Genomic DNA, 27,357 nt, shown 5'->3' with positions numbered 1-27,357 from the left:
AATTTGATATCGTCGGTACCGGTTGGTACAGGTACCGGTACTAATTTGATATCGTCGGTAGCGAATCGATACCAAAGTTTTGAGTTTTGATACCAGTACGGTACGAGACCGGTATTTCCTGAATTTTCGTCTTCAATACCGGTACCGAACCGAATATTTCGGTACCCACACACCAAAAACACACACTCTCTCTAGATTTACTCTCTCTACATTGTTTTGCGTGCCACCAACCAGACAAATATTACCTCGTAATCCGTGCCAAATACCTGGTGTTTTCCTCAAAGTACGTGCTACCCAAAAGTAACCCGACATTCCGTCTCGTAGTACATGCACGGCACGACGACACCTGAACATCATCTCGATTTGCGTGCTAAGAAGGGTTGATCAAGAATGCCTCGATAAACGTGCATATAGAGTATAAGTGCGGTCCGTATAAACTTAGGAATATCTAACTCCGAATACCCGTGCGAGGTAGGGGTTTTGCCTAAGTTATATTTTATTATTATAAATAGCTTAGACCATAGTCGGGGGTATAGCCCGAACCTTGATTACGATTAAGAATAATATAACTTTTCTTAAGCAAAGGTTATAGTTAAAATAGTATTTCTTTATTATTAAGAAATATAATATTCAAAGAATATAGTTTGATTAATGTTTCTTCTTAAAGAAGAAACTCAGGGTAAACGTTTCTTCTTGAAGAATGTAGGTTCCCAGCCGGATCTACACGGAATATCTCGTTCTACGTAGGTGCGGAATCCCTACGTAAGACGATACGAGCGTAGAAGACGATACACGTTAACACGATCAAACACACGTTACAATAAACAAAGACACGTTGTATTGCAACTGGAAACACGTGATTCTCTGATCACCGATTACACAAACTGAATAACTCGTAAACTGAAAACTTGTACAATAATGATAAACCTAGCCGTAACCTAATGTTTATATCAGACGACAACTTCGCCTAACATGTTTAGGCGAAGTTGTCCCAAACTTCGCTTGTTCTACAAGTTCGCCCATATCAGGCGAACTTGAGTACCAACTTCGCTTAATACAAAACACAAATCCAACTAACTCGATTACAGACACTAGACACTGAACTACTGACATCATGTACCAACAGACTCCCCCTTGGCAGTAGCTTCATATTTCTATCTTCAAGCACGTGTCTTGTAATCTTCAACAATCTTGTATCTTTCATCTTCAAGCATGAACGCCTTCTCGTACACAAACCGAAACAACTCTTTGATATTTCTTCGCTTCTTATTTCCAAGCAGGAATATAAAATATTTTCTTCTCGTTCAGCACCTGCAGATCAGCTTGAGACAAATTCACCAAGTGCATTGGATCATACACTCTCAACAGCTCTTGTTCATCTTCATTCTCCATTACTGCTTCAGCTGTTTCACAATCAACATACCACAACTTCAGATCCTTGAGCACATCCTTGGGCATTTGTTTCATCGGCACTTCTTTTAAACACCGGATCGGCTTATACTTCATGATCATCCAAGGCTTGCCATCTGCTCTCATCCCTCTATCTTTATCTTCAATAAGTTTTCCTTTCTGTGGTTTCAACAGCTCGAACTTTTTCTCCTTTATACTTTCCTTCCAAACAATCTTTCCAATGACCCTAGCCATGTTATCATCACTCCTGTTTATCAACCCCAATCTGGCTAAGTCCTTCACTTCACACTCAGGCAATGTATTCAACGATCTCAACAGTCTCTTGAAGTACTGAACCCCATCATACCTTTTAATCACAAAGAGCCTCAACTGCTCATCATATAACCAGCATATAATCCTTTTTCTCGATTCAGCATAACCCCTGATGTTGTAACTTTTCTTGAACATAGTAGGGACCGCCGGTTTCTTAGTCTTTATAAACCACTGAGCGTAGCCTTCTTTCCATCTTGGCTGCTCCTCCCATTCTGTCTCATCGCTTCCCATATCTTGACCTATATCTGACTTATCAACTTCCGGAATCTCGTGCTCAACGTTTTCCTCTACAATCTCTCCCTCTTCAATCTCACTATCAATAACAATCTCAGCACCAATCTTCTCTATCTCTTCAACCGGTAACACATCGTCATCACCTATAACCTCATCATCCATCATCTCAGCATCCACGACCACCACCTCATCACCCCCTGAATCGCCAGCTGCACTGGTTGACTCCCCCTGAGATGTGGAAGTCCCAAGAGCTTGTTCAGTTCTTGGCAACTCTCCACCTGCACCTTTCGATGCATTGGGATCATCGTCTCGATCATTACGCTTCTTAGTCCTCAGCTCATCACCCTTACAGCTCGTCTCCCCCTGAGATGCCAAGAACTGTTTCAAAGCATCAATTATTTTTCCATGTTCGATCAGCAGGGACGACTGTATCTGATTCTCTGCAACGAGGCGCTGAATAGCATGGGTCTGGATAAGATTTACCCTTGATTGTTCTGCCACGACCTTTCAAGCGCTGCTATTCGTTCCGAGTCGGATAAGGTTGCATCGAAATCAAACCTCAGATGTGATATATCTTGAGTGTACTGAGGAGGGATTTCTAATGTAACCGGGACCCAGAAATAGGTGTAAACGTAACCGCAGGTGGTATCGTAACTGACAACTCTGCAGTAGCTACAACTGTCGACTCAATAAATCTTGCGACGACCTCCGATGGAGTAAGAGTTGGAGGTGGCAAAGATACAATCTCCGGAGCCGAGAGTTGGAATGTAGTGGGTGGGAGGCCGAATGAGGATGAGGTAGCCACCAAGGGAACGTCCGTGGCGCTTGGCCTAAAATAACACAGATGATTCGATGCTATAAGTTCGCTTAGGGTTACAGGAAGATAAGTTCGCCGGATTTTGAAAATAATAACAAGTCTGACCTAAAATTTCCTTTATATAGGGTCAAAGTTATACAGACGAAGTTATGGATAACTTCGCCTATTGCAGGCGAAGTTATGAATAACTTCGCCGATATTAAACTTTACAAAACAAACCCCTATAATTTGAACAATTTGCAATTAAGTTTTAAAACATCCTTTAAAGAGTTAAATGATACGATCAAGACCAAGTAACCAGGTATAAAATCATACAACCACATAAGTAGAATAAAATTTTAAAAATAAAGTACACGGGATCAAATTTCAGTCTAGATAGGGACTACCACGTTTTAGAAAAGATCCGAACAGGAATCATACTAATTAAGTGACTGTCACACAGATCCATGTTCAGCTGTATTATGACATAAAGAGACAGGTTGTAAGCAGGTAAATAACTTAGAATGGTTTTCATTGCTTCTGTGATACGGGTTAGGTCTAATTAAGCTCAAAACTTAAATTGGCAACACCTCAGAGATTGTGATGTCTCCTATCTATTCTTAAAGCGTATTTGGCTTTCCCCAAGTCACCCCGAGTTGTCCTCGACCCGTAGTGTCTGATTAAATAGTAAGTACTCTTCGATCTTTAGACTCTTCTTCACGTTCTCTTTCTTACATCATGATTGAGAAGTATTAACATTATAAGTTCTAGAATGTCTCAGTAACACATAATTTTTTTTTTTAAATATTTACACAGCTTCAAGTAAACTACTGCAAGTCCCGAATCTGGATCACTGCAGTTTCTTGACACACCATCTTCTCGGGAATCAGAACACTCACGGGCTCGTGTATGACTGGGTAATCGATTTTCTGCCTATCATTCAGAAAGATATATATGGAAACATGCATAACTCTTAAGGAGTTTCCACGTAAAATCGAGGAGATTTAGTTAGTATCACTTCTACTTTTACGCACCATAAAAAGCTACCATGACATACAATGACTGTTCTAAAGTCTTTTAGGCCTAATAACTTCACTAGTTAAGCACACAGAATCAGTATATCTATCACTTTCCAAGGTTGGATCAATTTTCTGTTAAACATAGTAAAGGAACTTCTTACGAAGTAGTAGACTTGAAAAATAATTTCATCTCCCAAAAAAATTTTTAACTTCTATCGCCCCGATCAAGTCGAAGTTTTCTGGTAAACGGCTATCCTGAAGATCCAATGGATCAGCTGGACCGACCACATACAAGTATGTGTCCCTCTAACTAAGTATGAACGACTAATTTTCAGCGAAAGAATTAAAAACACATCATAAACCGCCCCGGTCACTTTCAGTCATCTGGTTAATGGCTATCCTTATATTCTACAAGTAGAAATGAGGACCAAACATATCCGAAGATATGTCCTTCAAACTGAGGCAACCGACATAATTCTAAGCGATAGTGACGTGTTGTTTTTTTCTTTTTTTTTTAAACAAAGACGAAAAACACGGTTACTCGGGATTGATCATCCCATTCAGCTCAACAAGGTTTTGAAAACGAGTTTTGTCAAACGCTTTAGTAAACAAGTCAGCGAAATTATCTAACGTATCAACCTTTTCGAGCACAATCAATTTCTTCTCAGCACAATCCCGTATAAAATGATGACGGATGTCAATGTGTTTAGTTTTGCTATGCTTTACGGGATTGTTAGTTACTGAGATAGCAGCAGTGTTATCTATGCAAATAGGAGTATGAGTGAAATTCAGACCATAATCGCGCAATTGCTGTTGTATCCAAAGAACCTGGGAGCAGCAGTTCGATGCTGCCATGTATTCTGCTTCACAGGTTGAAATGGCGACTGAGGTCTGCTTCTTGCACTGCCATGACACTAATCTGCCTCCAAGAAACTGACATCCACCTGTTGTTGACTTCCGATTCTGATTGCATCCTCCATAATCAGAATCTGTGTAGGCGACCAACTCCAAGTCTCCTCCTCTCATGTACCACAACCCCAGCTTAGGCCTGCCTTTGAGATACCGCAATATCCTCTTCACACCCTTCAAGTGAGATTCCTTTGGGTTTGCCTGAAAGCATGCACAAAGACAAACTGCAAACATAATATCAGGTCTAGAAGCAGTTAAGTACATTAAAGAACCTATGATTGCCCGATATTGGGTGGGGTCCACGTCTGCATCACTGTCTGAATCAGCACCCAATTTATGGTTGACGCAAACTAGAGTATCAAATGGAGTGCTGTCCTCCATCTTAAAGCGTTTGAGAACGTCATGGACATACTTAGTCTGATGAATGAACATCCCATCTTTCTTCTGATCAACCTTCAGTCCTAAAAAGAAAGTTAGTTCACCCATAGCACTCATTTCAAACCTCTTTTTCATGACGGCTTCAAATTCCTGACACATGGCGACTTTTGATGCAGCGAAGATGATGTCGTCCACGTAGACTTGTACCAGAAGAAAGTCGCTTCCTTTTCTCTTAAAGAACAGTGTGCTATCGATATTTCCCCTTTCAAATTGATTCTCAAGCAAGTAATCGGATAGAGTTGCGTACCAAGCACGAGGGGCCTGATGTAGCCCATACAGTGCTTTACTTAGCTTGTACACGTGATCAGGAAAGTCTGGGTCAGGAAAACCCGGAGGTTGCTCAACGTACACAACCTCATCGACTTTACCGTTAAGAAACACACTCTTCACGTCTAACTGGAAAACCTTCATCTCCTTGTGTGCAGCAAATGCCAAAAACAGTCGAATCGCTTCCAATCTCGCCACAGGAGCAAACACTTCATTGTAGTCGATCCCCTCTTGCTGATTAAAACCCTTTACAACCAGCCTCACCTTGTTCCTGATAATTATCCCTTTTTCATCTCTCTTGCATTTGAAAACCCATTTTGTGCCAATCGCATGCACATTTTTCGGTTTTGCAACCAAATTCCATACCTCCATCTTCTTGAACTGGGCTAACTCTTCTTGCATGGCTTCGACCCACGAACTGTCCTTGAGAGCCATTTGATAGTTCTTTGGTTCAATCTGGCTGATGAAGCAGGTGTACAAGCATTCGTTAATGATGCCTGTATCTTTAATGCTTGTGTAAACACAGGTGTGCTCATTCAAGCTTTGTCTTGTTTGTACACCGTCGGACAGATCACCTATCACGTTCTCCAAAGGGTGATTTTTGTGAACTCTCGTAGTCGGAACCGAACTGACTTGCAGATTGTCTTCCAGGTTCGAAGGTAGCTCATCAATGGGTGATTGTTGTTGAGAGTGAAACGGATTGAAGAATTCCTCTTCTGTAGAGGCAGCAGGGGTATCGACAGCATTTGACGAGGAAGGTTGACATTCATCGTACAGCGGTCTTTGCACAACATTTTCTTCCTCATCATAAAGCATCTTCGTAGCTATTCTCTCATCAACTTCTGCACAATCCAAGTAAGGCATGTTAAAAGATTTAAAAAGCCTATCATAGTCGAAAGCCCCAGCGGGTCCCGTGCTTGGTTTTGGTGATTTGTAACTTGTGATATCAGTGTTACACACCACCTCAACCTTGCTGGTCGATGTATTAAAGACTCGTCTGTTGGGAGTCCCAACAACATATCCGACTAAAATACCTTCGTCGGCTATTTCACCAAATTTTGAGTTCGTCTTTAATATCGAACACGGGGACCTGAATGGTTCGAGACCACTCAAGTTAGGCTTTCTCCCATGCATAAGTTCATAACATGTTTTATTCAATCTTTTAACAGTTAAAACTCTATTAAGGATATAACAGGCTGTAGCAACAGCTTCAGCCCAGAACACCACAGGAAGTTTCGAATCAGCCAGCATAGTTCTGGCTCCTTCAATTAGCGTTCTGTTCTTCCTCTCAGCCACCCCATTTTGTTGCGGAGTATACGGAGCGCTGTATTGGTGGTCTATCCCTTTCTGTAAGCAGAAAATCTCCATCTGATAGTTTTTGAACTCTGTCCCATTGTCACTCCTGATGTATTTAACCTTTTTCCCCATAATATTCTCAACCTTGGTAATCAAATTTATTACCATCTGCACCGTTTCATCCTTTGTCTTCAGGAAATATACCCAAGAATATCGAGAGAAATCATCAGTGATCACCAAACAGTATGATGTTCCACCTAGGCTTTTTACATTCACGGGACCGAAGAGATCCATGTGAAGTAGGTCTAGGGTACTGACTATTGAATTAACCTTCTTGGTGTGATGAGATTTCTTGTGTTGCTTTCCCTTTTTGCACGATAAGCATTGGTCTTCAAAGTTGAAATTTTTCAAGGGAACACCCAGCACCAGCCCATTCTTGACAATGTAGTTCATTTTCCGAAGATGAATATGCCCCATTCTTTGATGCCATAACTCGGACTCCGATTCAGTTGCTTTTGACAGAAGACAAGATTCTTCTGTTGCCATCTCAGTCGACCTCATATCCATAACATACGTATTCTTTTCCCTTGGAGCCTTCATTACTATCCAATCCTCTGGTATCTTGAAACCAGGATACAGTACGATCGCTTCATTCTTGGTAAAGTGCACAGTGTAATCTTTGTCACAGATCTGCGATACACTCAGCAGATTATGCTTCAGTTCTTCAACGAAATTCACTTTCTCTAACGTCATTTTACCATTAGTCACCGTCCCAATTCCAGTAATCCTTCCACCACTCTCTCCAGCAAAACTTACTCTTCCTCCCTGAACAGGTTTCCATTCGTGTAACAAATTCTTGTTACCCGTCATGTGCCGGGAACAGCCGCTATCCACAACCCATAGATTGTTTGCAGCCCTGTTCAACTGTTCCTGCACGATTAAAGCAGAGGATTAAAATCTGGGGACCCAAGACCTATTGGTCTTGGGTCGATACATCCCGTACTTTGGCTGTCCAAAGTTAGTATTAGAATGATTTCTGTAAGTCCTAAAAGGATACCTTCTTGTTGATTGACTATGAGGCCATCCAAACCATCGTGAATTAAATGATTTATTACTAAATATTTGATTGTTAACAGGGAAAAACTGAGATCGATTTCTTTGAAAACCTGGATTAGTCGAATGTCTGAACTTTGATGAGTTTTCATTTTTACCATTATAGTACTTACTGTTAGTTCTATTCTCAGTTTTCGAAGACCTCATACCTCTGAATCTCTGCTTCAGAGGGCAATCAGCAATCATGTGTCCTAATTGATTGCATCTGAAACAACTCCTGTGTTCAACTTTCGTATCAACAGTTGTTTTAGATGTTGAGGCTGCATTACTGCCCGTTTGTCTAACATATGGTGGGACATACAGGTTTAGTGGAGAATTCTTTTCATTTGGTTTATGTTCCTCTCCACGTTTTGGTAACACTGCCTCTTGTTTTGTCTCACTCGACTCGGATGACTTGTCCGAATTTGATGAGACAAAACTAGGAACAGAAATCTTAACACTCGAAACAGGTTTACTCGTTTCGCCTTTACTAACTTCTGGATCTTTAATCGTAACCTTAACAGGAACTGTCTAGCCAATTTCAACATCAACAGATTTCTGATTGCTAGGATCATAAGTATAGTTATGATTATAAGGTGGTGGAACTTCATTATATCCAATTCCTCCCCTTTTAACTGGGGAACGTTGATCACTTACAAGGTGATCAAGTATAGCAGAGGAATTTCTAAATTGCTCAAGCTTTCTGTTTAGTTCCACCACTTTCACCTGGTGATCAGCTATCTGTTTATCCCTTTCAGCTATTAGTTTGGTTTTCTCTTCTAACACTTCATAGCTAAGATCAATTACTTGTATTTTTTCAGCTAGACTGGCTTTAAGACTTCTGATATCTTTTTCACTAGCTTTTATTTTTACCTTGTAACTGTTTTCTCTAGTTTTAGTGTAATGATGATCTTCTTTTAATGTTTTAAATTGAGCATCCAAACTAACAAACTGATCAGTTATTGTTGTCAATTGTTCAGACAGATTTTCACATTTCGTGCAAGGGAGTCTAGTACTTACCTCGGAGAGCTGATCTGTCACTTCTGCCATGTAAGCTTGATTTTCTCCAGTCACTTCTCACTTCCTGCAGTTTCGATGTTCGCCAAATTGGCCTGTTCGAACACTTCCTCAACATGCAGATTCCAATTGTATTCCCCGTTCTGTCTGGATATCATCGCCCTATTCTCACTACTTCCACCACTCTGTTGTGTAGACCTGTTCTGACTGCGTTCTACACGTTCATTTGTGCACTCTTTAGCAAAGTGTCCATTCTGTTGACAGTTATAACACCGCACCTTTGACTTATCAAAGCCTGGTCTTTCACCAACAAACTTTCTACCAGTCTTCTTCATAAACCTTTTAACCCTTCTTACAATCATCGCCATCTGCCACTGCAGATCCATCTCTTCCAGATCATCAGCATCGATCTGATCATAGTCTTCGTCTAAAGTTGCAGGATCAACAATCTTGCCTTTAATGTAATTTTCATACGAAGCAATGAAAGATGCATAGAGAGCAAACTGTTGTTCAGCAGATTTAACACTCATGGGCATCTGAGAGTAGGTGTTGTTCGGAACACTTGAAGAGAAACTACCCTTGGTTGCTTGAGGTTTAGAAGCATTTGTTCCACCAGCAACAAAACACACATCACCATCCATGTTGAGAGTTACATGACCTTCATGTGTTGAGTTAGCGCCCGAGTCTCCCTTAGAGTAGTAAGCAGATGATTCAGACTTCGAACTTGAACTTGATTTAACTTTCGCACCATACATTCCCGGATCCTGAACCTGATCAGTTGGTGTCTCTTTTCGAACCATGTTAAGTTCAAAAGTTCGTAGTTTGTTGACTGCTGTTTCCAAGTCATAGTCGGCAAACTCTTTATCTTCTCTCATCAAGACAGTGTACATCTCCCATTTCGGTGGGAGAGCATCAAGGAGTTTTTCCACGATCTCCTCTTCTTTGTAAGCAATGGAATAATTGATGAGTTCGGTCATCAGGTGATAATATCTCGTGATGATATCATCAAGTGATTCATTCTTCAAATACTTGAACACCGAGAATTGGGTTTTGAGTAGTTTAATCTTGGATGCACGAATCCCCACATTGCCTTCAAATCGGTTTTCAAGTGCTTCCTATAGCTCTCTAGCAGGTTTATATTTCCTGAAGGTGTGAAGAATCTCTTGTGGAAGAGCCATTGTTATCGCAGCATGAGCTTTGCTTTCAGCCTCATACATCTTCTTTTCTTCCTCTTCCATCTTATTGTATTTCTTAATCTGTTCACGACCCTCATACAAAGCAGTTGGTGGAATGTATCCATCTTGAATGCACACCCACATCTTAGCGTCTTGATATTTAACATACTGCTCAAACCGATCTTTCCACGCCACAAAGTCGGTTCCCTTAAGCATCTTCGGTGCCTTAGTAGCTGAACCCGCTTCCACTTCCATCTTTACCAGTTCCGTAATATTTATAGAAGTCATCTTTCACGAAACGAAAACACAATAGAACCCCGAAAAATAAAAATTTTATTCTTAACAGTATTGTAGGCGAAGTTAAAGTTAACTTCGCTTAAGTCTTATCTTCGCTTGAATTCGTAACTTCGCTCTCTTTTTAGATTCGCCTGAATCGGCGAAGTTGTAGATAACTTCGCTTAAGTTAAGCGAACTTGTGAGGTAGGTGAAGTTGTGGATAACTTCGCTTAACCTTATATCTTAGCCTAAACCCTACAAACAGTAGCGGCAACTTCGCCTGATGAACACGATGATTTTGCAGGTTTGATTTTGACGTTTTGCAGGGTATGCGAAGGTGTAATGGGTTGTTTTTGATGGTGGGAGGTGAGTAGGACACAAAAACTCGGTAAACTCGTCCCGCAAATAGTCGAACGGAACGATTTCTACACCCGCGTGATAATCCCGAACCACACAATCACGAGCAAAAGCTCTGATACCAATTGTAGGTTCCCAGCCGGATCTACACGGAATATCTCGTTCTACATAGGTGCGGAATCCCTACGTAAGACGATACGAGAGTAGAAGACGATACACGTTAACACGATCAAACACACGTTACAATAAACAAAGACACGTTGTATTGCAACTGGAAACACGTGATTCTCTGATCACCGATTACACAAACTGAATAACTCGTAAACTGAAAACTTGTACAATAATGATAAACCTAGCCGTAACCTAATGTTTATATCAGACGACAACTTCGCCTAACATGTTTAGGCGAAGTTGTCCCTAACTTCGCTTGTTCTACAAGTTCGCCCATATCAGGCGAACTTGAGTACCAACTTTGCTTAATACAAAACACAAATCCAACTAACTCGATTACAGACACTAGACACTGAACTACTGACATCATGTACCAACAAAGAAGAAACGTAGCATATAATTGGTTAATAAAGAAAGGGACTAAAGGTCCAAATATTTTATATAAACAAATGTTTTATCAAGGATAAGCTCTATAAAACGGACTAAAGGTCTAATGCTAGATCGATGATCTAGATATTTATACAAACGGTTATTCTCGTACTATAGGTCCGAGGTAACAAAACAAGAAGCAGAATCAGAAAACAGGAATCAGTAACGGAAACTGATTATAAACAGAAAAGGTGAATACGCCCCAAACCTTTTATAATGAGTCTGAATGTTTGCACAGAATTTACGAATCATTAAAACTTTGTGTTACAATAATAAGAAACGGACACTCTGATTAAGAGTATACATGTGTCTGGATCCAAACATACATGGTGACTCGGAGTTCCCCGAGGCCATGCATATCATCAACATGCCTCTGAAGGTCTACGGGACTGTTCAGAGAAATGATATTGTGTATATAATTAATTGTACAAGGTACTTAGGATAATTTTATCCCAATTTAGTTGGGAGCCTAATGAGTAGTCACAAAGATATTATTGTTGGTTTCACAAAGATATTGAAAAGATATTTTTAGAGTCAGCATTATTCACTAGCTGTGTGCTGACGTATTTTCCCACCCATGTTACAGGGAAACATGAAAAGTTTAGAACAGACAAGCAAGAAGGAATAGAATATTAGAGTTATAGTCATTAGATGCTATCTGGTGGCTCAGATATTTTATTTGAAAATATTATTAAAGAATTATGTTTTCTAAAGAAATGTAATTGGAACATCAAACGGGTATTTAAACCCGAGTTTTTAATAAGTTTTCAATATAATAATATTTTATTAAAGACTTTCGTTAAAACTAAACCACAACTCTGATGTATTTACAAAACAGGTACCAACTATTGGTCACACGACTAGGCTCTAAGTCGGGGTGTGACAGAAAATGTGGGACTGCCAGAAGAAAATAATTCAGGTGAGATTAATATTGACTAACTCATTAAAAATAAAATTATTTTAATCCAGTAATTCAAAATAAAATAATAATATTTAAACTTAGAGCAACCCTTTTTCTCGAGTTTTTGGAATTATAGGTTACAAACAATATTTTACAATCAAAAACGGGATTGAGATTACTTATCTTTTAGTATTTAATTAATATCATTAGTTTTTTTTGCACATGCAAAGATATAGATTAAGAATTAGGAACCCAAAAAGTCATCTTAATAAATCATGAACTTCATCGTTGGCCCACATTAATATTCATTATATAAATATAGTTTATATGAGGAAAGATCAAATAAGAAATTTGTTATTTCTAAGAAGGCTAGAAAAGAGGGTATTTTAGTCTATTATTTTAGACCACTTCTATTGACAACATAATGATGGTTTGGGTTGCCACATGGCATTAAATAAAACAAAAAATTAATTTTTTATATTTGATTTGTCACAAACTAGTTAACTAAAACAAATTAGTTTGCAAATCATTATATGTAACTATTTTATGCAATTTTACTAGCTAATGTTTTTTCATCCTTTTTATTTTTAAAAATTACTATAATATACAAATTAGTTTTTGTTTAATAACTTAAATTGTTAGCTTAAAATAAATCTAAAAACACAACCATGTTTATTTTTTTCCTAAACACTTCGATATAAATTTTATTAAAAACGAAGTTATTCAAAAATATGTAATTTTTTTCTTATTAGCTTTCCAATATAGTGTTATAGTTTCGTAAACTTATTATTTAAAATTTTATATTTTATGTATTTACATAATCATAAATTATATTTATATAACAAAAATGTTGGTTAAGGTTGGGTTGTGAATGAGAGTGGAAATTTAGATTAGGTTGGGTTGTGTTTGTTGATGAGAGAGTTTAGTTTTTTATTAAAAGATTGGGTCGGGTTTGGTTGCCAATGGGAATTGTCTTAATATTGAAAACACACTTAATTTAATTTTAAGAACCCACTTAATTAATCTTAAAAATCCACTTAAATTTTCACTCATCTCCTACAATCACCACCGCCCATCGCCACCCACCGCCACTACCTTGCCAGAAAAGTCTTCGGAAATTTTGCCGGAAAATAAAACACAATGGAAAACAAAATGAAAAAACACAATGAAAAAACACTAAGAAAATAAAACACAATGAAAAACACAATTAAATAACACAATGTGAAAACACAATACAAAAAAAACTATGAAAAAATAAAACGCAATTTTAGTAAAACACAATTTGTTAAAAACACACGAATTTTTTTTATATTTTTATATAACAATATGGTACTCATATAAAAGATAATGTTTCGTTATTAAGGTGAAATTGTTTTTAAAAAAATGTCGTATAAAAAATTTATAGACGTTTTAAAATGATGGTGGAATTTGACATGTGCTTTGCATGTGGAGATAGAAGGTCAACAAATGTGTTTTCCCTATTATGTCATTACCCTTGTTTTACACTTGCTTTTTTCTCTAATCTAATCTCAATCATTCAAGTTTAAAATGAATTGACAAGATTACTTCTTAGCATTCCTACAAAAACTAATCTTCTTATTAGAGGGGAAAGGGCACTCATGGTTAGTATCCACCGACCAATCATACACAGTTATTTCATTTATACTCTTAAGTACCCACAAACCATAAAATAACTGGAAACACATACTCACAAGTACCCTAAAACTTTTTTTGTTTAAATTTAAAATTAAAAAAAATACAATTAAATGTAATTAAAATTAAAATTTCATTGAAATATTAATGGGTGTTTAATTTTTCAAAAACCTCCAATGGGTTTGCCATGTGGTAAACATTTGCCACAAATAGGCAAACTACCCACATAGTTAGGGGTGGGTTTGCCATGTGGTAAACTACCCATAAACCTTACCCACACTAGTGTCCATTCCCCTCTTATACTCAACCCTAGTTTATATTATGTTATGATAGCTGTGAATGTATATATTTTTGAACGACTAACTCATACATTTTCAATGTGAATGTATGTATTTTAGAACGACTAACTCATACATTTTCAATGTGAATGTATGTATTTTAGAACGACTAACTCATACATTTTCAAAACTTATATTGAGAGCTACCATCAAACTAGAATCCCGACCAATTGAAGAGAAACATATTTATTGTGCACCTCCGTACCTTGATATTGTTATAGTACAAGCCTTTGATTGTTGAACATATGTACCTACATATTTTGGTTATTAGACGGATACTAACACACCTAGGCCAAAGACATGAAAAGTAACTCTTTTAAATTAGATGACAAAATAAAATTTTCACTAATTTTTCAAATATACAGACTAGGCCATTGTTATTTTCCGGGGTGGAGGCCGGAGGGTACCATCTTGTGTCCACCGGTATTGCTACACTGACGGAGTAATGATGTACTCAGCTTCTCTATCTCCATCTCTGTGTTTTTCCCGACTCGGAAGAGAGATTCAGTTGTTGCTCGCGTCACACTTCATAATGAAAGGTGAAAATTGTGTTTTTGTCGGTAACAAAACTCCACATCAACTTCCACCTAACACTTGTCAGTTGTCTGTTCTTGTCCAGTTGTTCGACTCCATATTAAAGCCATATCCTCCATCATTCTTGAGGGTTGATTCAGTTTTCCATTTAATATCAATTGTAGATTTTATATAAAGTGAATTGTGATGTTCTAAAATAGCGAAGTAGGTGGCCCTGGTCAATTATTCCAATTTCTACCAGATTTTATTCTAAGCCGCTGTCTATTAAGAATAAGATATTAATCTTTCAAATAAAATTCAAGATCAAAAGAATATATACAAGAAGAAAATTTATTTTCATTTTTTACATATAAATATGTGCGTGCATGAGTGTGAAAAGTAAGGTTGCACCAATAAGAAAACATCACGCAAATTTATCAAAATAGTATAGTTGACAATTATATATATTTTTTACATATTGAAATATAATTAATTAGGGGTTAGCTGGCAATTAGAGACATTTTTTACTGTTTAGACGACAGCTTGAGGGTTTATTTGTTCTTGAGTTTTTTAATCAGGAAAAGAAAATGAATGGAGAGAGAAGGATAAGAAAAGGAAGGGAAGCGAAGGAAATTTTTTTTAATTAGGTGTGTTCTTGAGTTTGAGGGAAATTAGAGGAAATGAAAGGATATGTTATCCTTAGTAATCATTCCATTTTTAGGAGGATAACTTATTGAGAAAAAACATCAATTTAATCCCTCCTAACTCCTCCTACTCCTTTCCTTTCCATTCTTAAAAAAAACTCAAGAACAGCAATTTTTTAACTATCCTTAGTTTTCCTTTCCTTTCCCTCATTTAAAAAACTCAAGAACAGGGCGTAACTGTTTAGCCGACGGCTAGTTGGCTCAGCCGTCACTTTATAGGGCTTACCGGGCAGCTAGAGGCATTTTTTAGTTTTTTTTTTTGAACGACCAACTAAGTAACGCCGGGTACCCAGTACGCGGCCCCAATTGGCTAAAAGTAGCCCGAGCCGGCCACTAGTCTGGACGGACGGAGCCCCTAGTGGTCCACCTGTTGAGGGATTCACCGGATAAAACCCGACCCTCACGCCCGCCAAATGACACGACAGCGAGGAGCCGGTAAAACCGGGTGTGATCAGGACTCGAACCCTGAAAAGCCAGGGTTATCCCTCATATCTCCCATATAAGTTGGTGGTAAAGAGGTTTGATCCTCTACCTCTCACTTGTAAAATGAGTGTTCTACCATTAAGTCACAACCAACTTATCTGAGGCATTTTTTAGTTAAATGGCTATTTTGGTACACAAGTTGATTAACATATCTAGCTAGTTTTGTAATTATTTTCCGGGTTTGGAAGTGAATGGGGCGTGGGAAACAAACCCGGTTCTCATTAAAAAGGAAGTTTTGCGATTCTTTGCTGGTAAGTTTAAAGAATCTATTACACATCGGCCTCGGTTGATTGGATATGGGTTTTCGGTCTTGTCTTCGGTGGAGGCGGATTTTTTGATCAGTGATTTTTCAGTGCATGAGATCAAGAAGGCGGTTTTTGATTGCGGTGGTGACAAAGCTCCTGGGCCGGATGGTTTTAATTTTAGGTTCATTCGGCTTTATTGGGAGTTGTTCGAGAAGGATTTTGTGGATATTCTTGATCATTTTCATAAGGTTAAAAGTTTTTGCTCGGGGGTTGGTTCGTCTTTTATCACCTTAATTCCTAAGGTAAACAATCCGTCTTCTTTGGGGGATTTTAGACCGATAAGTCTCATTGGTTGTATTTTAAAGACTGTGTCGAAGGTGTTAGTGAATCGACTCAAAACGGTTATGAATAAGATTGTCTCAGAACATCAGTCGGCTTTCTTATCCGGGAGATATATTCTTGATGGCCCTTTGGTGGCTAATGAGGTTATTGCTTGGGCTAAGAAGAGGGAAAGAAGAATTTTTATGTTCAAGATTGACTTCGATAAGGCCTTTGATAATGTGAATTGGGAGTTCTTGTTGTCGGTTCTTTCTCAGATGGGTTTTCCTTCGGTTTGGTGCGATTGGATTAGTGGTATCTTGTTGGCGAGCAGATCGTCTGTTCTTGTTAATGGATCTCCTACATTCGAATTTGAATGTCATAAAGGCATTCGTCAAGGTGACCCGCTATCGCCTTTTCTTTTTATTATTCTGATGGAGGCTTTTTCAGGTATGTTGAAACAGGCCTGTGATATAGGTGCGTTTCATGGTATTACTCTTCCTAATGAAGGTCCTACTTTATCCCATCTTTTTTATGCGGATGATGCTATGATTATGGGAGAGTGGTCTTCTTTTAATTTTGATAACTTGAAACGTATTCTTCGCATATTTTACTTGTGTTCGGGGCTAAAGATTAATCTCCATAAATCAGTGTTATTTGGAGTAGGTGTAGAAGATGGTGAGATCGATATCAAAGCCGGTTTCATGGGTTGTAAGCCGGGTAGAATCCCGTTTTCTTATCTAGGGATTATGGTTGGCGCTAACATGAATAGGGTGGTTAATTGGGAACCGGTTGTGTCCAAGTTCAAGAAGAGGCTATCTAAATGGAAAGTTAATTCGTTATCTATGGCTGGTCGGTTAACCCTTATTAAATCGGTGCTGGATAGTCTTCCCACTTATTATTTTTCGCTTTTTAAGGCACCCAAGAAGGTTACCAATGATTTAGAAGTTTTGATGAGAAGGTTCTTATGGGGTGGTTCGGATGAAGTGAGGAAGATGTCATGGGTGGCTTGGGAGGTAGTCACCAAACCTATAAAAGAAGGGGGTTTAGGTATCGCTCGTTTAGAGGTTAATAATCAAGCGCTGATTACTAAATGGCTTGGGAGATTTCTAAATGATCAGCACGCGATGTGGAGAAGAGTAGTGTTGTCTATTCACGGGTCCTCGCGCTGTTGGGGGCTTGCTCCGGTTAATAATGGAGTTCCCGGGGTTTGGAAGAATTGTGTTATGTTCTGGAACAAATTTAAGGTTGATGGTGTGGGTTTTAATAGACTGATCCGGGCCACAGTTGGGAATGGTCGCCAAGTTCGGTTTTGGACGGATTTGTGGTTGGGTTCGGCGCCGGTTATGGACAAGTATCCGTCCTTATATGCGGTAGAAAAACATAAAAATGTCTTGTTAGCTGATCGGTTGGTGGTCACTGGATCTTCTAGTCGCATTGTGTGGGATTGGCTTAGAGCTCCTTGCTCCCAACAGGAGGTGTTCGAGAAGCAGGAGTTGGAAGATCTCCTTCAAGAGGTGGTGATGGTTGACCGTGAAGATTCATGGTCTTGGGCGGTTGGTAGCTGCAAAGAGTTCGAGGTTTCGGCGATTAAAAGATGGATGGTGCGGTCCGTTGAGGATGCTGGGAGTTCCAGTTTCCAATGGAGCAATTGGGTCCCGAAAAAATGTAATATTTTTATGTGGAGGGCCGTTCTGGATAGCCTTCCAACCAAGCAGGCTTTAGCTAGACGTCATTTGTATTGTGATGATCATAGTTGCGCTTTATGTGAAAGTAATGAGGAATCGCTCGAGCACTTGTTAACCGGGTGTTTCATTTCTATGGCCGTTTGGAATGCGATTGGTTCATGGTGCAACATCCCTAGATCTTTTGTTTTTCATGTCAATGATTTGGTGGAAGTGCATAAGGTTTGTGGTGCGACGGGGAATAAAAGATTGATTATTCATGGAATTGTCATTATTACTTGTTGGAGGATTTGGCGGGCTAGGAATGAAAAGATTTTTTCGGGCAAGAACACTAAGGTGGCAGAAATGGTTGCGGATATAAAATCTTTGGGTTTTCTTTGGTACAAAAATAGATCTAAGATAGGGGTAGTGGATTGGAAAAGTTGGTGTTTATTTGATGTAACGTGATCGTTGGTTTTGGTTTTTGGTTTTCAGCGTCTTTCTCCGTCTTGGTGATAGTCGTTGGTTGTGTCTGTTTTTAATGAAAGTCAATTTTCAAAAAAAAAAAAAAAAAAAAGCTAGTTTTGTAATTTACACATGAGAAAAACTGAGAATTCCAATTTAAATCGAAACATTTAACGCTTAGGGTTACCATTCCAATTTGAGTCGTCTACGACTTTCATACGAAGGACACTTGATATAAAAATATATAATTAAATAATGGTATATAGTTTTTTTTAGATAAAATTCCTAAAATATCCAAAAGATGAGAGAGAAAAAAAATGATCTTAAAAAAACAATATTTTTAAAATAACCCATCAAATTTGTACTGAGCCAACACTTTGGTATTATAATCGACGGTATTTTACAATCAATTAAAACTTGACACTTTCCGACGATATTTTTTAAAAATCTTGGGGTTTTCGTCCATATTTCTAATTTAAATCATTTTGTAAAAAGCAGTCTCTTCAGACAGTTCTTTATGTTTCTTATCTGGTCCGTTCAAATTATAATTTTCTTGAGAAAAGAGCTTTATAAATTTCGTCTTCCAAGACGCATTTTGAATGAATTTGTTCATATGAGTTCATATTCTCATGTTTTGTTCTCATAAGTTTTAAAAGTTTAATATCATCTCGACCGATAAGATTTTTGGTATTCAGTCTCGACCGACAAAGTCTTTGAATATTCCATCTACTCAGACTATAGTTTTAATTTGGTTTCAGGTGGACCACACTTTCTTAAATTAAACTATCAATTAAATCTAATATTAATTATCTTCATCTTCTTTCATTTTCATCTTCAACTTCCAAGTTCCAAATATTTTTTGTTAGATTTTAATTAGATTTCATGGAATTTGATAATATTGTTGTTTGCTATGGTGGTAAATGGCAAAACAATAATGATGGAAGCTATGAATATGTTCCAACAAACTGTAAATGGGGAGGTGTCAATCTTGATTCAAACGTTGAGATTATGTTACAGCTGTAGTACGAACCCAAAAACCCAGGACCCAAATCTGAAATCTCGACTCGATCTCCTCTCTTATACTTCATTTGGATAAACTGTTATTGTTATTGATGGATCGAATATAAGAATATATAGGAAGATAAACTATAAGAAGATAAACTATTAGAAGATATATGAATAATTTTATATGGGATTTGAACTTACCAGATAAAAAACATGAGAATATGAACTCCTTGGAACAAATTCATTCAAAATGCGTCTTGGAAATTCATAAAGCTCTTTTTTCAAGAAAAATATAATTTGAACGGATCAGATAAGAAACATAAAAAAACCGTTTGGAGAGACCGTTTTTTACAAAATGATTTAAATTAGAAATATGGACGAAAACCTCAAGATTTTTAAAAATGTCGTCGGAAATGACAGAAACTTTCCAAGTGTCAAGTTTTAATTAGTTGTAAAATCACGTCGGTTATAATACCAAAGTGTCAGCTCAATACAAATTTGATGGTTATTTTGGGAATCTGGTTTCTTTTAAGATTATTTTTCTCTCTCTCTCCTTTTTTGAGTCATTTTGGAAGTTTTCCTTTTTTTTAACATCTGAATTGCTAAAAATAATTCGGAATCGTCAATAAATTTCTTAAAGAGTTAAGTGTCATTTTAGTACCTGTAGTTTGGACAACTACGCAACTTTAATACCTATTCTTTATTTTATGTAAACAGCTACCTCAGTTTCTAAAGTCTTGCATTTTTAGTACCTTTTTTAACCCCGTTAACTTTCATCCGTTAAGTCATGGGTATTTGTGTAATTTTATTATTTAAATGAATGATATTTGGATAATTTTACTATTATATTTTTCTTTTCTTGTTTTCTCTCTCCCGATTATTAACCCTTTCCCCAATATCTTTCCCCCAAAATCATCAAAGGAACCCTAATTCTCCAAACTCACATAGGCCATGGAATTCGGGTAATATACGATCTCAATCATCAGATAATATTTTGGTACGTAATTATTTTAACAATTAATTACCTATTGATTGATCTAAAACATGGATACTGCAATATCATCTTGGTGTATTCGGTTAATGTATGCCGGAACCGACGTGCAGAACATATATACGGTTACACAGCTAGTGAAGTTATTGGGAGAACTCCAACTGAGCTGTTAGCAGAACCTAAAGACGCGGTATTTTCTGAAATGATCTTGGAACGAACGGTGAATGGTGAGAGCTGGACCTGAGTCGTTTGAGTGCCGATTGACATGCATTACTTGGTACCAGTCGGGAATACTTCCGGCGAGTAAGACAGCGGCGACGGCGAGGATCTCGTTGACGCCGGGGAGGTCATGGTTGAGGTGGTGGGCTTGGAGGGCGTATTTCCGGCAGTCGTCGAAATGGCGGCGACGAGGAGGTCAGTTTATTGACTACTGATGAGCTAAGTTGGGAAATCAATGGTCGATTAGGTTTATCAGTTTGATGTTTAGAGAATTAGGGTTATTAGGAATGAGTGAGGATATGATAATAATAAAATGGGGAAGGAATAAATAAAAGATATAAACAAATAATAATAAAATTACACAAATATCCCTGACTTAACGGATGAAAGTTAACAGGGTTAAAAAAAGTACTAAAAATGCAAGACTTTGGAACTGAGGTAGCTATTTGCATAATATAAAGAATAGGTATTAAAGTTGCGTAATTGTCCAAACCACATGTACTAAAATGACACTTAACTCTTTCTTAAATGAATACAAAATATGCCACATATTTTAAAAGCGATGCTGATAATAATATGAAGTTGAATTCGAAAACAAGTTGGCCGTATCTATTTCGAACCAAAGATTATGATTTACGACCCACAATTTTTGAATTCCAAAGTTAAAAAACAAACTAAAACCCCGCTTTGATTTATTCTACTTTAATAATTTGGTTTATCCTTAACTTTTAGGCCATGATTATTACAACTAACGTTGGTACTGTACAAGTGTACATATTTATACGACAAGGTATACGCGAGAATTAACAACATTACAAATCCTACGATTGACTTTGATGATTCAAGAATTCAAATTACCATGTACTAGGTAACTGGATCAAAGATTACAAAACATAATATTAAATACTAGTCTCTCCACAATGAAATGATATACGAAATAATTTCATAATCATATATGAAGCTATTAAATTATTACTATTTTGTGCATTTTATTTTTAGCATATATATCATAAGTTAAAAGTCTAATTTGAATTAGAAAAGATTTGGTCCATCCAACAGAAGTTGGTGTTAAGTGCATGCTTCTATTTTCGAGTTTGGTGTGTGAACAAGATCGTAGGGTGTTCAACAACTCCGTCTCTACCCACTTTTGACACCACTCTTTTCAACTCGTTTATCGATGGATGTCCATTTCAACTTTCACATTTATTTCCTTTGATTTTATTCACATAATTAATCACACATTCTTACCTTAAATAATAACTTAATACATTTTTAAAAGCCCTCTCGTGCACTTCTCAAGCTTCAAATTGATATACCAAAACACAATTACACTATAACTAATTAACTATAATATAATCTCAATCACACCAATGTCAACACAAGTCGAAAATCTTACTTTATACGCGCACCAACATAATTGAGTAACTATAAAATGTTAAAGCAAAAATAAACATTTAAATTTTCAGTTACATGAAAAGTCTATTGGTATCGAGTTGAGTTGTCTCATATACAGGTAACTCTTCTTGATACCCGTGCATTCCTGTCACGGAAAGATTATCAAGCTCGAACAGATCCGAGCTTGAATCACTCTCACCATCATCACTTAAGTTTTCATATCCACATTCAACCTTCTTCTGATAACTCTTCAACAAATTCCTTGCAGCTTCCGAAATATGCCTGCTTTTAGCTTTATCACTCAAATTGAGTTTAACCTCTTTGTTACTCTTTAAATTCATTTCTTCCTTGTGTAGTGACTTGTGTTCGTCCACCTCCACCGGATAAAACGTTACCGACCTTTTGACCCCGTTGCTCAATTTGCCTCTAGACGATGAAGTGTTGCTTAAACATGATCTGGAGAACGTAGACGCTGACGAGCACGTGGACACGTTTGCAGACTTTGATTTTCTGTCTAAATGACTCATGGGTGCCTCTGTATAACTGCCACCAGGTACAGAGGCAGAGGAGTCATTATGTTTCTTATTAGTAAATAGTGAATTTAAAAAAGCAGCTAGCCTACCTCCTGGAGAGATCGGCTGCTTCCCCTTCTTTAATTCACTATATATCTTCAAAGCCTTTGATTTCGTCTTAACGAATTTACCTTTACTTGGCATATCGTTTTGCTTATAATCGTGATGGTACACGGCCGTACGGATAGGCCTAGGCTTAACCTGTACGCCGTATACCGACTCAATATCCGAAGAAGAAGTAGAACTCGAGTTGAGGCAAAACGATGTGTATCGCATTGAGTTTGTTTCCAGATCGGCTGCAGACCGTCTTCCGGTTACGGGTTTTTGGCGCGCTTTGTTATCGATCCATTTCTGGATCAAACAAGCGCGTCTTTCATCATCATGATCGTCTTCAAAACATATATTTGGAGACTTGTTGATCTGTTTTTTACGTGTGGGTTGTTGTTGTTCGTCGATGGAGCGGTAGATCTCATCGAGTAAAGAGGAAGAGAAGGATGGAATGTCTTTGAACCTTTTGGAAGCAGAATCCATGGGATCAATATTATTCTAGAGCTCCAGAAGTGTTAATTAGAATGATGAAAAACAAGTGTTATTGCATTTTGAAGCAAAATGATTATAGTGAAGTGGAAAACAGGGGGTTTTGAGTTTGATTTTGGTGATCTCTTTGTTACGCTTTCTTTATAAAGAAGAGGTTGGTTGGGTCATTGGTGTACTTCTTACCATCATGCCAAATTGCCAATGCTTGCTTTCAAACACCTCACACATTTCTTTCTTTTTATATTACATTGCTTTGTAGTAATTATTATACAGTATATTTTGCTCATATATAATTAAAGGAAAAACATATAACTTAAAACTTTAAAAGGGTATAAAGGTTTTATGTATCACCAAAAAATACTTTCCTTCTAAGTAGAATGAAAAAAAAGTAGTATTTATTGATTTTATATTAAATGTTTCTTATTGCACAAGTTAGAAAACCTCCATGTGAAGTTATGAATCTTTTTATTGTAATTGGACATTTTTTTATTGAAAATAAATAACTGCAAAAAGATAAAATAAAAATAGTTATGGATAAAAAGGTCATTTTATTTACATGTAGTAAATAAATGAAATTAGTTTAACACTAACAAAAATTATTTGGACAACTTTGTCTTTGTTATAGTTTCTATAATAATATATTTGTTAGGTGTTTTTCTTTCTTTTTTTTTTAATATAAAACGTGTATGATGGTTAATGGGAAAATGGGCGCGTTCGCATCCCGATAAGGTTATCGTCAAAGAGATTTATGTGAAATGAGTCTGGGTTGTTTTGGCAAAAGTAGTTCAATTTCAAGTTGAAACAAGTTGGTTTTTAAAAAGAAACTATGAAGTTGCTCATGTGTTTACTTTTATGGCGGCTAGTGGTGACGTTTATTGGCAGCGACAACAATGACGATAAACAAGTGCTATAAGAGTGACATTTTGATCTTAATATTCTAGTTTGAGCATACCAAAGTTGATCCGATATAGATAATATAACTTGAAAAGACTCGGTTGACCCGTATACTGTTATTTAAACCAATACTCAAATGATCCAAAAGCAATAATACTTTCTTTTAAAAAAAATCAACCTCTTCTTGAGAAACGGATCGTGGTTGTGATTTGAGAGGTTTGACTAAGATAAAAAAAATTTTCAAGAGGCCGTTGGTGACGTTGAAAATTGAAATAGGTTTTGCATACCTTTGGGCTGTTCTGAATTATTTTGCTCACTTGACCAGTTATTTTTCAAATAAATAAATATAAAACCATTTTATCTTAAAACAAATTGGCGACAGCCAACGACGGTGCCAGCAATTGGCGTAAAAAACCCTAGGTTTTACAGCCATCGTTCCCCACACCGAAGCTCTGCAATCACCGCATGATCCCTGCCTAGGGTTCGTAAATCGAACCCGGTAACAATCGGCAGTGATATCGGCGATGGGTGGGAAACAAATGACAAAATCAAAGATCAGTGGAAAGAAAAACCAGAAAAAGGTGAAGTGGTGAGAAGTAAACTACCACCGCCCAAAACAACGAATGATATAGTGCCAACATGAGACGCTGTAAGCAGTTGTACAGGATGCTTCAAAATATGTCGGGGTAGCACAGTAGATTTCTGTGAGTAACAGCAACTTTATATCTAATATATATATAATATATGTAAAATTTGTGATGCTGTATGCTATTGTCCAAGAACATGGGGAGAAATGAAGGTAGAGCATTCCAAATATGTGGGATAACCGGTGCACATTTTTAAAAGAAACCTTGCTTGCTATGCTCAACAAAACCTATCAAAAACTTACTTTACATATGCCAATCAGCTTGTGTGTAAATACACGTGCAATTACTCTTAAATATAAAAATAAATAAGGGGTTGTTGTCACCCAGAATTCTTCGTATATTCTTTGGTATACATATCCTATAGATTTATGGAGTAAACCAATAATAGCAGGGTCGTATGTTATCTATGATTCTATTTCTATGTCCATTAGCATTGAACAAGTAGTAACAATATATTTTTATTGTTATTTGTTTACTAGGTTTTGCAGCTTGTTTTAGTGATATGGAGAGGGCCTAATAGATCGGTATAATCAGACCAAGTAAAGTCGATTAACATAACTAGCTTCAAGTTATGAATAAAAGATTGAATGACTTGATTCAATATGTATATTGAGTTGTAGTAGTTGTACTATTTGTGAAGGGAGAACTGGCGATACTAACTATGAAAACTATTTACACTTAATGAAACAAATAGAGGTAAAATGTAAGAAATTATGGTGAAATTATATCCAATTAAAACTTATGGGACAGATTCCAGTGAGAAGGTTATATATTGTCATATTGATTACATGCTTAAAATTAAATTTTGTGTCTTATAGAGTTTGTTAAAACTTGCATAGAGATAGAGTTATCTTTCGATTTTTAAGGGTTAAAAGCTATATGTTTGTGTTTAGACCTTTTTGTATAAATTTGCTAAGCGTGGGGTTTACATAGATGATAATAAGACACCAAATATATTAGCATCTATCAGACTATTTGGCTAATTGGTTAGTGAGTGGGAGGGATTGATGGTCTTAACATGTACTAGCACGTAAAAGCAAAACATATATTGAAATGGCATGGCAAACCCCTATTGACCTATTAATGGAATTGAGCTTTGAGCTTTATCCACATTAACAACTTCGTTTTAATGTCTTTGATTATTTTTGTCTCCAAGTGATTAGATTTGTCAAAAGCTAAAGCACCGCGAGCCTTTCACATATGGCATATGCAAACCTGCACACTTAAATGGTTTTTTGTACGCTTCCGGTCAGCCTGATCGTTTTCTAGCAGTGATTTATCTATATGTCTATTGAAATTAAAGTATTTATCTTGTTTAAAAGCCCAAAGTATAATTACCATTCCATTTGCTTACTCTTTACTAATGGTAAAAGGCATGTTTGTGTTTAAGTTAAAGGGGCGTGTTAAAGTGTCACATGGGCAAGGGGGCTTTAAATAACTCACCCTTTAACAATGGTGTAGCAGTATTAACCTGGGTTTGTCACTCCTTCAAGCTCACTAAAGCATGGCAAAGAAGTGCCGGCGACCGCATACTGGTTTTGGGGCCTCCTTTGTTGACTTGGCGGGGGCGGTTGGCGTCCCTCCATGGTACCACTACACACAATCTAAATACTTAGCTATTTAGACTAAGGGGCTGTTTGGTTCATTAAGATCTGAATGAGCATCTGTCCCATTCAGCAACAACAATAAGTCTGAATGATTCAGACCTAACTTTAACCATTCAGATGTTTTTCTGTTTGAAACCAAACAGTCTGAAGTCTGAATGAATCAGATGTTTACATCTAAATGGTTCCATTCAGATGTAAACAAATAGTCACTAACTTTATAAGTTATGTACTTGTTGACTAAATTATAATCTCTATCCTATCGAATCAGGAAAATAATTTCATGTAAAACTATAGGTTCAATTAGAAAAATAGTTGCAACTTTTTAGAAAGAATTTGATTTTTGAATAGAAAAAGGTTGATGGAAAAGAAAGGGATCGTGCGTGCGTTCCAACTTAAATGCGAATTCCCACGTTGAATCATAATGGAATAAGAGAGATTCCATTCCAATCCATTCCACACAAGTCATGATAGAAGACAGGAACATAGTAAACTAACATTTTAGTCATGGTACATGCCCATTGTGGAACCCACGAATACTACGTCACGTCTCAAGCAAACGTTATCTATATTTCATAAAAAGAAAAAGCTTGTTGCTATTATATAAGTTTATGCTTTTAAGCGTCTAAATTAATGATTAAAATGTGAAGCATTCACTCATAATAAGTCGTTTAGCTCTTTTTCTTGCAATTGGTTAAGAAAATAATATCTTATTCCACTAGTCGTGTCATATCATGCAATATAATAAAGAAAGTCAGAATTTGTAAATACCTTTTAACATTCATCGAAAAGTTGGAAGATTAATAGTGTCATTGTTCTTGGCCTTCTCGATAGGTAGTTGTATTGTACCACATGATCTGAATTAGTTTAATATACGTTTGAAGGCATTAAAGTGTGGTCCTGTGGATATGCATATAGAGGCAAACAAGTTGAACTTAATACGAAATGTTTGATCTTGTGTAATGTGTAGGTCCGACACAAGTTCATATAAGGATTAGTAATTAAGATTTT

At 37.0% G+C, this 27,357-nt stretch overlaps 1 protein-coding gene across 1 annotated transcript; it reads right to left on the bottom strand.

Moving 5' to 3' along the window:
- Window positions 1-21,744: 21,744 nt before the first annotated feature.
- LOC143542467 (protein BIG GRAIN 1-like A) lies at window positions 21,745-23,649 on the bottom strand. Its single transcript, XM_077035043.1, has one exon. It carries the CDS (start codon window positions 23,193-23,195, stop codon window positions 22,164-22,166), a length of 1,032 nt encoding a protein of 343 aa, XP_076891158.1. The 5' UTR covers window positions 23,196-23,649; the 3' UTR covers window positions 21,745-22,163.
- Window positions 23,650-27,357: the final 3,708 nt, after the last annotated feature.

The sequence above is a fragment of the Bidens hawaiensis genome, unplaced genomic scaffold (genome assembly GCF_021521415.1).
Source record: "Bidens hawaiensis isolate Kalapana, Puna unplaced genomic scaffold, B.hawaiensis_p1.1 tig00012888_1, whole genome shotgun sequence".
Lineage (NCBI taxonomy): Eukaryota > Viridiplantae > Streptophyta > Magnoliopsida > Asterales > Asteraceae > Bidens > Bidens hawaiensis.
The sequence above is the reverse complement of the archived record's forward strand: the minus strand, read 5'-3'. Positions and strand labels throughout refer to the sequence as shown.

Coding starts and splice junctions, on each gene's coding strand:
- LOC143542467 (XM_077035043.1), bottom strand. CDS start 23,195: ATGGATTCTGCTTCCAAAAGGTTCAAAGACATTCCATCCTTCTCTTCC.